Below are 14,605 nucleotides of genomic sequence, written 5' to 3'. Positions count from 1 at the left end.
TAACAAAAGACAGGTACAAAGAAACATCATGTCCATGTGTCCATCTGTGTACGCTCCATGTTAACACATTTTTTAACCAAATGATCAATCTTCATAAAGTTCAGCTACGAACACCATGCCAGTTAAGCCCACCTGAATGTCACAGTCAAGTGGGTAGCATTCATCTGCCTTGTATTATAGAGGTCCAAGCTTCAAATCTCAAACTGAAGAGTGACAGAACTTAATATTTCATAGTTTTCCTCACTTCCTCCAAGCAAATTCCAGGATAGTACCTTAACTTAGGCTATGACTGCTTCCTTCCATATCCTTCCATATCCTCTCCAATTAATTTTTCACTAACCACCCTGAGCCACCAGGTGTCATTAAATTAAAAAAATAAGGGACCATCCCTGCTCTTGTGTACTTTTCTCTATCATCAGTAATACTAACATGGAAGCCATGAAAACTTACGAGATGGGCATGACACTGATGCCACTAATAGCATACCAACACGGGATACTGAAATGTTGTGACAAGCATATCTTTAAAAAATATGTTACTTTGTTAAAGCAATGCATATGTGCAGGGGACGGAGGGATATAAAACAAAATGGCATCTCCATGAGATCTTTGGTTTGAGGGCAGTAATTAACAAACCACTGAATGTTAGGCACATTTGTATGAATGTGAATCATACACACACAAATCTGTATGAAATACATGTATACTGACAATGATTTAGTGACTATAGATGGAGTTTGGATTGGTAATAACTATAAATAGCTATGACAGTTTCACTGAGTTTCACATTCAAAAGGTCACTGTAACTACAGCATGCATAAAGTATTCTCAGTCTTAACTAGCCGTTGCTTGGTAGCAGCTTCCAGCGCTGGATGTCCCCCTTTCCTCTGGGTTCCTCAACTGTCCCTGGCCTCAGCTACCAGCTTCTCACTTCTCACAACTGCAACTCTCAACCAACATAACCGACTCAAAAGAACTACTAGTCTTCCTTATTCACCCCCAGAATAGACCCGTGTGTTCTCTTGGTGGCAGGGAGACCATGTACCCACAGAGGTGTTCCGTAGCATCAGCTGTTGTACTGTTGCCTGTTTACATAGCTGTTAATGGACCACTGAGGTCTAAGTGCAAGGGCCGAGATGGCCTACCCCTTCAGACATACATACATACATACATACATAGCTGTTATTTGGCAAATGGGTCTACAATTCACAAAATTTTATACTGTGAAAATTAAAAACACGGCGATGGCATGACACTATGATTGTATTAGGCATACTTAACAGTCAGAATCTGTGCTAGCAGAAATTATGCGATGCAAGAGATTACTGATGGCAAGCAAGTGCCATTCGCTTTTCCAAGAACTTCCAGTTGCTATGATCAATGATTTTCAATATACACTTCATAAGATATCATATTCACTGTTCATAATATTTAAAGGAATAATTCATTCAATCCTGTAATTATAATTCTTTAACTTTCTTCATGAGGAACTGAAGGAAATAACATGACAAATAAACACAGAATATATGTATGTGCTGCTCTAGCATTTATCCCTACATCTGCTGCCAATGAGGACAAAATGATCACATTTCATAATAGAAATTAAAAAAATATACATATCAATATAAGCATACAACTATACATGTGTGTGTGCACAGTACACATACACATACACATACATTTACTTGCAAGCTCTTGTGGCTTTCCTCCTTTAATATACACTATTATATATGCTGCATGTGTCTGTCATCACCTAAATTGCTACTGGTTGTTTGCCATTCTGTTATGTAACAAGTCCATATTAGGATCTGTATGATGTATAGGTGGGATATAGTAACCCATGCTTCCCATGGGCAACCCTCCTGGCACATATGATGGCACATGATATGATCCCATTAATGGGTTAGTAGTAGGCTGTGTGGTTCTATCCACTGAATCTTGGCTATCCTGTTGATGTCCTGTATGGAACACATTGCTGATAGATGCCATCTTAGCCCCCGTATGATTTCCACTGTGAAACATGTTCCCCATCTTAGTACTGTTGTTACCGATATGTGTATTGTAGATGTTTACAGCTGCCATTTTGGCAACAGTGGAACTTATGTTTCCGTGGTTCTGATTGTACACATTAGGAATCGTGTTCTGCGTTGTCATGTTACTGACTGTACTGCTGTTGCTGTTTTCACCAACACTGTGATTACTCAGGTTGTACACATTGCCAACAAGGGAGCCTGCTGCAAGTGAACTTGAAGTTGGAGTTGTTGAACCCATCTTGCTCGGACTAACAACTGTAATCCCTGTGCCAGCTCCGATGTTATTTGCCTACATTGGAAACACACAACAATGTTAGTAGAAAATGTTGTTGATTTCAGTAAATTGTTAAGGTATTTAAATCTACTCATCATGAGGCAGCAAGTTGAAACTCTCATAGGAGACAGTCGAACTATAGGGAATGATGACCTTGCCTTATAGAAGCTCCAGGTCTCACCAGCCTGGTGGGTAGTACCTGGTAAGGGCACCTTCCCAGGGGAGAGAGGACTTGTTAGCCATAATAGGCAACCTGTCTAAAGCAAGGAAACCCTGAACAAAAACCTTGTGCCTCCAACTGTGCTGTAACAGGATGATAACCTGCTCAAGTAATAAAAGAGTTACACATATTCCCCAAAGACTGAATTGCCAGATTAATCTAATCATGACAACTAAAAGCAAGAAACAAGGAATAACTGAAACACTTTGTATCAGTACTTGGAATATTGCAGGTTTTTCATACAGAGAAGATATAGAAGCTGAAATGGAGTGGATAACATTTATTTTGATATATTCTCTGAAATTAAAACTAAACTTAAAGGTATAAAGGAACTAAAGAAATATATACTATTTTTGGTGGAATGCCCCTGGAACAGTGAGCATCCTCTGGTGTAGAAGTTCTGCTGGAGAAATATAATTCAAAGCTGAAACTTGTCAATGACAGAAGTATAAATTTCTGACGTAGTCATTAAAGGATACCTAACATTAATCAGAATTTATGCCCCAGAGGACAGAAGAAAGGAAGAGTCTATTACAGAAACACATCCATTTATTATATAAATATGACTATTTAATTGTAGCAGGTGATTGCAATGACCAGGTAGGCAACAAACCCAAACAAAATATAACTGATAGCAATGGAGAATCTGTCCTAAATGAAAACAGGACAGCAATGAGAAATTTTAGCTCATTTAATGCCCTGAGAATAAACAATACACTTTTCAAACAAAGAGCAATACACTAGTACACTTGGGCTGCAAGAAACACAAGATCTATGAGAGATTATATCCTAACTAACAAGAAGACATCATGCCTAGTTACAGACATGTGGGTGTACAGAGGCTATGAAGTACATCCTGATCATTCTTTATTTACGTCTAAAATATCTGTACCAAAATGATGGATGAAGAAAACACAACATAAAATCAGATACAGAAAATGTATAAGGTGAACCTCCTACAAGAACCCATTACAAGAATATTATACTGGACAAGAATTAATGGACAGAGATATTGGGTTTTCAGACTTTATCCATCGTCCTGGTTTTTAAGATAACTATGAAAAACACAACGTTTCAGAAACTGGATATGTTTCCGTCCTCAGGTGAGGACGTCCAGTGATTGAGGCTAGCTCTTTCTAAGGGACCCAACAGAATAGGTGTTTTCCCTCACCTGAGGATGGAAACAGATCCAGTTTCCGAAACGTTGTGTTTTTCTTGGTTATCTTAAAAACCAGGACGATGGATAAAGTCCGAAAACCCAATATCTCTGTGTGTTATAAACCATCGTCAGAATCCTATAGTAACTAAGAATTAATGGACTTAAATAGGGGGGCATGCAGTAGCATAGTTGGTTGAGGGGCTATGCTACAAGCCAGAAGATCGCGGGTTCAAGTCCTGATGAGGTCATTGGATTTTTTCAAATGACCTACTCTTTCCAGCCGCACTATGGCCCTGGGGTCGACTCAGCCTCTAACAGAAATGAGTACCAGGAATTAATTAAAAAATTTTCCTGGGGAGTAAAGCGTGGCCGGGGTGTAAGGCTGACAAACTTACCACCATCTTTGAGCCGATTGTCTAGATAATGTTGGACCCTTAACGTCTCACAACCCTATGGGCCTTCACAGCCTCTTACAGGGATAGTTTTACTTTACCTTTTTACTCCATTTTTCTGGTATACATTTATGTATCCAGTGCTGGTTTGTAAATTGATAGAATATTAATGGAGAAATGTGGAAATTATGAAGATTTTAAGAAAAGCAATAGAGCTGATTGTACCAATTACAGAGGTATAAGCCTCCTTAATGCATTATTTGAAGTCCTGTACTACTTTGAATATAAGCCCTCAAATTCATAATGCATTCAGTTTTTGAATGTGGGTTTTAGGAAAAAAAACAGAAAGGTGCACATTCCTCAAATTTAAGACACACCTGAATTTTTCAACAAGAAAAATGTGTAAAACGTGCGTCTTATATTAGAAGTAATATGGTACATGCAAAGATTCTAGCTCAACAATTAAATGCTATAGAAGAAGCAATGATATTAGAGACCCAAACTCGATTCAGGAGAAGAGGATCATGTATGGATGGGGTATTCATTATTAAAGAGTTAGCAGAGAAAAGAACAGAACGCAATCTAGAAATGCATCTACTACTTCTTCCTCTGGAGAAGACATCAAGTTGTACATCCATACAAAAAATAAATTAAAATAGAAGTCTAGATCTCTATAAATATGTACATTTCAATATTATATTTAAGCATCCTGTTACACTCACACAATATATATGAGACAAACTCCGTCTTAAGTGCAACAATTTAATTGTAGTACTTTCTTCTTCCTCCACACTACATGTTTCGGCCCTAAATGGCCATCATCAGGTGTGTATTCTTACGTAGCTGCTACACTGCCCGTAGTTTAAAATTTAAAATCATCAGTCTTTCCAATTGTATGTATGTATAAAATCTTTGTTAACCTACACGCGTCAATCTGATTTCTAAAACTGGCAGAAGAAGAAAGAACTACAATTAAATTGTTGCACTTAAGACGGAGTTTGTCTCATATATAATGTACATTTCACATGTGATATATCTGCGTAAAGTTGATGTATTTTGATAAAATCACTGGGATAACAACACCCGCTGACAACACTGACTGCTTCCCAGCCATACAGCAGATGTCTGCTTGAATTAGAACATGCTGCATAAACCTAGAAAGCAGACATCGTGTTTTGTGAAAAAACATCCTTTTACTGTCATCCCAGTGGGATGTATTTGGGTTTTCTCGTTACAAATTGTGCCCTTCACATAACATGTTCTCTAGTTATACATACATAAATACTTTGTGTCTTTTCATAAAAGAAATACAATAACTTCCATGAAAGAAACTGATGTTCCAGGTCACAATATGTCCCTTTCATTTTCTGTCCTTGGAATGAAAATTTTATATGAATATAGGGAAAATGTCAGTCTGTATTCCTTCCCACTAATAGCAAGAAACAGTGCATTGAAATATATTAGAAATACCAATATAGCTCTATACCTGATATGTACGGTTGGAGTTTCTTACAGTGTTTATACTGTTAGGGTCACTGTCATTCCTATGGCGTCGTTTCATATGTTTGTTGTAGTTGGCCCAGTTTGTAAATTCTCTACGACATTCAGCACAGCTATAGGGCCGCTCACCAGTGTGTTGCCTGCGATGAACCTAGTACATAAGGGATAAAAGTGATTATGAAATGATGCAATTTCTCTTTCATAAGCAGGATAGTAGAAGAGTTTTACTTCACACTAATACAAATCTATATTCATGTAATCCCCATTGTTCCACTCAACTCTTCTGAAGGTTACAGCTTGTAACACAGTGTTATTTTAAATTAAAAGACAAACTGTCTAATGACATGTTAAATTTAACAATGCTGTTCTGTGCTACAACACACTTACTGACTCATGTTCATTAATGTTATCACTGCTTCATGACAAATGTCATGGCTCAGTCATTTAATACTTTTTCTGGAAATAAAAGTTTGCACAGATCTCATATGCATATCATAGCTCCCTGTATACTTGCCCCTTCTAAAAAAGAAAGCACTAATCAATGACGGATGTTACTTTTAAGTACTTTTATTACATGGAGAGTTACAATAATTGTTACTACATAAATGAAATATTGTACACCATCAAGTTTACTCAGATCATTACCTAAGATTATGTCATTGACACTATGTTGAAATGAATACCACAGTAATTTAACAGGAATACTTTTATACAGGGAGTTAGATGGTAAATTGAAAACATTTTAACTCAGTATTAATTTTACTGTGACATTTCACTTGTCTGTCAACTTCCATTTGAAACTGGACTGCAGTATGTTAAAGAACTACTATATCTGATGGTTTTCTATAATAGGAACTTCTTCAATAACATCAAGTCACTGGAAAATACTGAAATATTCTAAAGGGTATATTTAATGAAAAATTTAGCACAGAAAAGGTGTTCTTGGCAATGTCAAAATTCTCAAAGTTTACAAATCATTCTCAACAGATATTCAGCAGACAATCACATGATATAATCAAAATGAGCTAAGCATGTCTCAAATAACAATTGCACTGGCTGCAGTGAAACTCCACTAGTTATATGTTTCTGAAACTTTCTCAGTAGACATACCCCTTGGTATCCAACTAAGACTTCACATACCCCTTTTCAATGAGGACTTACTGTCTGGAACTTTTAGATTTCATAATCAACATCATCACTGGCACGACAGCCCTTTGTGAGCCCTGGCCTTCCTCAGGACTGCTCACCATAGATTTCATAATAGTTAATGATTTTATTATATTAAACTTCCTACAGGAGATCATTGTTTTCAAAGCAACACAGTCACAGAATACAAACATTATGGCATCACTCAATCATCTAATTCTCATAGAAGTTTTGTAATCATGCATTTATGAGAAAATTACACAATACAGTGAAAAATTTTTGACATTCTATAATATTATTTATTTACTCTCTGTATGATTAACATTTTACTCATACTGAAACAAAATATAAGAAATTAAGGATCGGCTGTCACTATTATGAGAACATCATAAATTTGTCAGTGTATTTCAATGTGAATTTAATCCAAGGTATGATGTAACTGCTTAACTGTAATATAAATTTACACATTTAGAGGGTTTCTTAGCGGCCTCCGTAGTCTAGGGGTAACGTTCCCACCTCATGACTCAAGGTACGCGAATTCAAACCCGGCGGAGATCGTGGAATTTTTAAGGGCGGAAAAATTCAGGGAACAAGTCCTCCAGGAGGGACTTTAAGCCGTGGGTCCCGTGTCGTAGCTTTACGGCACGTAAAAGAACCTCATGTCTCAAGGAGACCTCTGAGCTAAATTGAAGGACATTTCCCACCCAACAATAGTCTCTAATGCCTCTGGTAGATGGGGGAAGCATCTAGATATCACTGAGCCAGTAGAGGCCGAACTCGCTGGCTGAGTCGGGACTTATGGCACGCACCAGTACCAGTAGGGTATAGAGACTGGTAGAATATCACAGGGGGACATACAATAGAACAAACTGGTCGCGGTGCATGGGGAAACCCACCCCCTCCAATAATAATAATAAAATAATAGAGGGTTTCTTCAGAAAGATATGATGGCAATTTGGAAAATAACTTCCGCTTATTTTAGGCAACTAATGTAGTTGCGGGGGAAAGCTCAAGCATGCAAGGTAGCGTCAGATGACTCCTTGCCTTGCAAACCATCAAGTAACTGGTGACATAGTTTGTTCTTGTCTCTACAGAGTGCGTTATGATCTGTCCTGCAAAACTGATAATCCCATCAGCTGAAAAATTCGCACTGTTATCCATTTTCTTGAAGCTAAACACATGAGTGCTGTGGAAATCCATAATGAATTAGGAGAGGTTTACAACCAAAATGTAATGAGTGCAGGAACTGTAAGACAAGGGTGTAGAATGTTCAAAGATGGGCAAACAAATTTCACAATGCAGAGCAAAGTGGTCGATCATCTGTAGTCAGTAATGATCTTGTAAGATTTGAGGTTTTCACAGCGGTGACTATAAAGAATGCTGTCTTCTGGGATGTGGTGCCCTGTCAATCTTGTGTGAACTGATGTTTTGAAGGAGCGTATCACCTCCATCTTCAGGCTAGAAAAATATGCAAGTGAGAAACCAGCATGAGCAGCTTTAGTCACCTGCTCATAGTGATCCTCCATGCTAATGTGTCCACATACTAGTACAGCTGCTTGCAGTCAAGCACTGCTGCAGCATTTCAAGTAGGAGTCATTTGACCACCCTCCTTACAGCCCTGATCTTGCTCCAAGTGACTACTACCTGTTTACCTACAAGAACTGGTTAAGATCGCAGTGCTTCAACAAAAATTAGGAACTGATGGAAGGTGTCAAAATATGACTAAGCTCAAGGATGACAGACTTCTTTCACAGAAGCATATAAAAACTTATTCCCTCATACATCAAGTGCCTCAGTTCTGACAATGACTACACTGAGAAGTAGCTTAAGGATGTACGCATTTTTTGTATATAATGATCTTTTTCTTGTTGCTTCTTTTGTTTACAGCTCACTGGAGGTTAAATTCCGAACAGCCCTCATATGACTAGGCTATTACATTCCTACCAGTCTATAAATCTACAATTAAGCATAAAAATACAGTTTAAATTATAGTATAAAATACAGTGTAAAATACTCACTGTAAGGATACCCTTGAACCTAAAGTTCTTGCCACAGAACTCACAAGTATATGGCATGGCACCAGTATGAATACGATTGTGTTCTCTAAGAGCGCCACGTTCTCTGAATTGTTTCCCGCATACATCACACTGATGTGGTTTGATTCCTGTATGAAGAGTGGCATGTTTGCCTAGTAATCGAGCTGTCTTGAACCTAAAACAAAATTAAAAAGATTTATGTTTCACAGCAATACACAAGGGAGAAGGTGTATCAGGAAGCCGGATAAAACAGCACAATGAAAATCATTATGAGATGGGTGGAATATGAAATACCTATGCAAGAGATAAGAAATTCATAAAAAATTTAACATAGAAAAACCTGAAAAGATGAATGAGCTCAGGAAACCCGAGTGAAGATGGGAAGTTAGTATTATAATGTATCTTAAGACAGCAGGGTATGGAAGTGTGAAATGTATTCATCTAGCTCAGGACATGACAATGAATCTTCAGGTTTCTATAAAAGGCAGGAAATTCTTGTTTAAGCAAGCTCCATTAAGTTCTCAAGGACTCTGATCCACAGAGTTAAACAATCAGCTTCATGACTACTAAAACTTTATTCTTTAATTCCACGATGATAATAATGTAATGATACTTTGAGGTATTAAGAAAATGTATGCCTCCATATGAAGAGAAAATATTTTCTGAAGTAAGAAGAATGACTATAAAATAAGATGTAGCATGAAAATGATACATATCTCAAGTGATTTAAATGTTTAGAAACAAAGGAAAATAAATCAAAATAATTTCAATTCTGTATTTCAGCATCCTGTTGCACATCTTTAATATGTCTTCACTAGTGAAGACAACACCACATGAGGCTCGAGGGAACAACACACAAGCAAGAGGCATATTGCAGATTGCAGACATAGCTGCTGAGAAAAACTGTCTGGAATATACGCAATGCCCCTTACGAGGTGGAATAGGATTTTATGAAAGATTTTAATAGAAAAATTTTAAAGAACTTTAAGTAATTATTTATGTTATTTTAAGTGGACTGCAACATGCAATTATAGCGCGCATCAAAGCAGTGTAACAGTTTAGACACATCAAAACACCTGAGGATGGCTGTCTGTGGCCGAAACAGGTCATGTTGGTGTTAAATGGTGAATATTTTAATGATTGTTGCATTATTGATGGACTTAATACACAGATGTTTAATCAAAATAATTTCAAATGAGAAAGTGGAACAGCAATCATTTCACAAAACAAAATGCGGAATAATATAAGAAGTGAGATTTCCAAGTCTATAAATTGTGTCTCTGTGTATGTAAAGGATTCAATCACTTCAGATGAGACAAGGCAAACAAGGGAAAGAAACAAATAGTCTACAGAATTAACTGACGTCAAAAAAATGAATGATACAAAGCATCAGAACAGGCAAGGCATAAGAAAGTAACCTGTTCACCTGCAGGAAGCTGATTTTGTGTTACTGAGCAGAATTCTTTATTGATCTACATTAACAGGTCATACAAACCATTTCTTTTCCTGCAAGCTGCAAGACTGTCTCCAAATAACAAAATACATCTGGTAACAAAAACTAGCAATGTATATTTTGAAGTATTATTCTTCTTACATTCTGGTTCACAAACGGCTTTTCAACAATTTCATAAAAATATTGAGAACATTTATCCAAAGCATTCCATTATTGTTTATTTTTTGTATTAGTTATATCACCAAATCGCCTTATTGTTTTTGTGAATCAATTGTTACTTAGAAAATGTCACTGACAAAAGGTATACCACCATTTCTCCTATAAACCAACAATTTCAGAGTCTTAACATTTTAAAATTATTTCTGTTTCTAACCAATGGCAATGTTATAAGTTAGTACAGCTGGTTTAAAATATTGTTTCATGATGGCTGAAAAGCAGAATTATGTGGTGAGAAGAGAAATACTTCGTTAGGCTACAGCAAACCTAAACAGCCTGCCATTGTTAAGCAATGGTGCTGTAAAAAGGTTCTCACAGCAACAAATACACACACAAGGGAGGAACTGCTGGAGGATAAGACACACAACACAGAAACTATGGAAATGGAGTTTTCCATGCAATCCATGGTGAGGTCATATACCATGACCAAAACCAACAGTTAGTTCTGAGACTGATGAGTTCTGAGTCGGAAGTTGGTGCTAGTCTATGACAGTCAGTGATAGCCAGTGGTGTCCAGACATGGCTAGGAGTCAACAACCAGGAGTTGTGGCCATGAGTAACCATGAGACAGTCTGTGGCTGATAAGGAGATGAACAAGGAAGCTGAGGAATCTACAGCACTGCAAATCATTACCAAGCAACAACTGGTGAAGACACAGCAGACTGAGAAGACTTAGTGTGTGCTGTAGTGAATGGTAAAGTGCATAAATTAGTGAAACTTGTACTTGCTATGTTATAAGAGCCCAATAAATCAAAGTACCAATCTATATCCTGCATCAAGTCACTTAATTTAACTTAATTTGGCACTGAAAAGGTTAAATACCTATATATACTACGTATAAGATAATGTCTTACAAGGACTTCAAGTTTGTGAATAAATTATCAGTTTGATGAGAAAAACATGGAAGTGGTATAAAAATGGAATGACCAAATAATGCAAAGCTGGAATAATCTTTGCTATTTAGAAAGTAATATATATAATCTGGATAAACATAACTTGGATTAGCCAAGGGAAACTACACAAGAAATGAGTCAGTAAGAGACAAGGTTGTAACAATACCTTCAGAGAAAATACTGTGAAGTCAGGACAGGAGCTGTTTCTTTGCATTATATAAATGGAAAATGATGGTTTAAGTGAAGGGCAACTTTCACATAATTTCTTATTTTATGACATTAATAAAAGGGTGAAGTGGTTTAAAACAAAATACATGACAATTAAACAGGGTGAAAAAAAGCACTTACTATGTAAGTTTTGAGGTTTTCACAGCAATGACTATGAAGAAAGTCATCTTCTGGGATCTGGCGCCGTGTATTCTTGGTTTTAAACGACGTTTGGGAGGTNCCCCCAGACCATATATGGCCCTAATCACTGTTCACTCTTCCCATTGGTCCCCTCTCCCAAACCCCCCCTGCCTACTTCATATATAAACTATCACTTTTCACTTCCCAATCATTGCAGCTACTGCTCTCTGTATTTGCAACGCAATTCAACTGCCCTGAAGATGGAGGCGATATGTTCCTCCGAAACGTCGGTTAAAACCAAGAATACATGGCGCCAGATCCCAGAAGACGACTTTCTTCAAAGCACTTACTAGTTTAAAAGCTGAAATTCTTATAAACAAATATTTGAAGAATATGTAATGAAAGTTCATTTACTCACCCCTTGCCACAAACTGGACAGTGATGTGGTTTCTCCCCAGAATGCGTCAAAATATGGTAGTCAAGACTGCCTTTTGCGATAAAACTCTTTCCACAAACATCACATATAAAGTTCCGTTCTCCAGTGTGTATCTTCCGATGGGTTTCTAATGTATGCTTTGTAGCAAAGCTGCAAAGAGTCAGAACAGATTATAAGCAAAATAATTTCAATATATGTATAATACTGAAACAGTATTAACTTTAAACATAATTTTGGATGGGCAATGTTTGATTTAAGGGCAGATTTTCCAAATCTACATAAACAAATCTGAATAATATTGATGAAGACACAATTATCATTGTTCATGCAGTAAAGATGTTAAGATTGTCAGAAACAAAAATGTCAGTGTGCTGACTGTCAGAAATGGAACTGAATTACCTGCAATAAATAAAGGTTTAGAAGATGAAATCAATTACTGGAAAAGAGCATTAAGTCATGATCCAATTAAATGCATGTTACATTCAGCCTCACTGTTATTGATGGAAGTTTTACTCAGCAGACAACTTTGCTATGCATTGTGGATGACATCATTCTAACATTATACAATAACACTTCAGAAATTTTACAGGGGGAAAAAGATGTGAGGAATGAGTATGTCAATAGAGTTTTAAAGGTTAAGAAANACCTGTCGTCTTGACAGATTACTGATGATGATGATCAAAAGATGAAATGACTAATAATCAATGTGTAGATAATGCATGCATATTTCTTAACAAACAGTGAACAGTGCATGTTTTTGATGGACACATTACTTAAGTGACATCAGTAACTCTTGAATTTTTGTTAATAAAAGTATATAGTTACTCACTCTTTATGGCAAATGTCACAGGGGAACTTGGGCTTCACTTGGTCAGGAAGATGACACTTGCTGTGTAGGTACAATGAACTAAACTGTTTGAAAGCTTTCCCACACTGTGGGCATACATGAGGGCGGGCATCAGTGTGAACAGTGCTGTGTGACTGTAGAACTGTCTTTTGGGAAAAACATTTCCCACATTCTTCACACCTGAAACAGTATTCACTTTAATTACTTTCTTACTTACTTACTCATGGAGCTGAGCCCTTCTGGAGGAGCCGCCAATTCTGCAGCTACTCAAGAATTTCCAAGCATTTTATGGAACCCAAAGGTTCATTACTGTGTTCACAAGAGCCCTCCACTGGTCCCTATTCTGAGCCAAATCAATCCAATCAATACCATCCCATCTTATCTCTCTAAGATCCATTTTAATACTGTCCACCCATCTATGCCTTGGTCTTCCCAGTGGTCTCTTTCCTTCTGGCTTTCCCACCAATAGTATTCCCTTTAATTAACCTGCAAAATTACAAGGTACTGGTCCAGATCATAATTTTGATATATAACATAATTTGGACAAATGCAATCAATGATTTGTGTGTGTGTGTGTGTGTGTGTGAGTGAGAGAGAGACAGCCAAATTTAAGAAACACGAGTAGTCATTGCACTATCTTCACCACTGGAAGTTAAAAGTGCAAACAATTGCACATTAATATAACATTATGTTTACAAATACACCTGTGTAGGAATAGATTAAGAATGAGAGTAATCTCACTAATATTTTACTGTCAAACAAATAATATGTAGGCCATGGAAAGTTTGTGCAACATATTTATCACTGCTTTAGTTACAAGTGCAAATATGCCACATACATGGGGAAGTCTGGCACCCATTCACCATTGTTAATTTTATTTGAATGAATATAATTACTGAAAAACAAGAGACTGAAAATTTTTACTCACCTGTAGAGACTGCCAAATATTATAGAGACAAGTATAAATTAATTATTTTAAAATGTTCAGAGAACACTTACTCACTAGCATGAAATATTCAGTAGTCTGAGTACCTATGCCCAGGATATTTCAATGCCTAAACTCTCACACTGATTGACTTTGTCAGCAAACTTTCAATGGGTACTGCATACTAAAATGATGCTCTATCAAAAATTTATTTCTCAAATTTATTGCCTCTATAACAGTAGGGAATCATCTAACATTTAATTTATAATCATTTTAATAATTTATTCTTATATTCAAGTAGATCCAATTAGAGGGCGAGAAACAAGTTGTCACACCACTGGATATAGAACGTGTCAAAAATCAAAACAAATGTTCCAACCAATCACTGGAACAAGTAAAAATAACATTATTACATTTAAGCATCCTGTTGCACTCTATACGATAAATGATATAAACACCGTCCTAAGTGCAAACAATATATTATATGTCCTTGATCTTGCTCCGCTTTACACTACATGTTTCGGCCTCAAACGGCCATCATCAGGTGTATACACTCACGTTGCTGTTACACTGCACATAGTTTAAAATTTAACATTTAAAAACACATTGTTCCTTTCGTTGTTATTATCAACATCTACTTCGTTGATATCTGTCTGATTTATAGATTATTTTTGTTACACACATTAGCACTTATAAAATCTTTGGTTCTAATTTTAAATCCTTTAAAA

General features: G+C 36.7%; 1 protein-coding gene across 2 annotated transcripts in view; it reads right to left on the bottom strand.

Moving 5' to 3' along the window:
• Positions 1–878: 878 nt before the first annotated feature.
• The window catches only part of LOC111875640 (zinc finger protein 37), a 27,180-nt gene continuing 13,453 nt past the window's right edge, over positions 879–14,605 (bottom strand). For both annotated transcript variants that reach the window (XM_023872036.2, XM_023872037.2), the window contains exons 5-9: positions 12,935–13,132; positions 12,088–12,255; positions 8,742–8,934; positions 5,564–5,728; positions 879–2,321 (exon numbers count right to left, since the gene is read on the bottom strand). In XM_023872036.2, the coding sequence (XP_023727804.1) occupies positions 1,761–2,321; positions 5,564–5,728; positions 8,742–8,934; positions 12,088–12,255; positions 12,935–13,132 (1,285 nt within the window). In that variant the 3' untranslated portion in view covers positions 879–1,760. The remainder of the gene's footprint in view (positions 2,322–5,563; positions 5,729–8,741; positions 8,935–12,087; positions 12,256–12,934; positions 13,133–14,605) is intronic.

Source organism: Cryptotermes secundus, unplaced genomic scaffold (assembly GCF_002891405.2).
Source record: "Cryptotermes secundus unplaced genomic scaffold, Csec_1.0 scaffold297, whole genome shotgun sequence".
Lineage (NCBI taxonomy): Eukaryota > Metazoa > Arthropoda > Insecta > Blattodea > Kalotermitidae > Cryptotermes > Cryptotermes secundus.
Note: the sequence above shows the minus strand (reverse complement) of the source record. Positions and strands in the feature narration are given on the sequence as shown.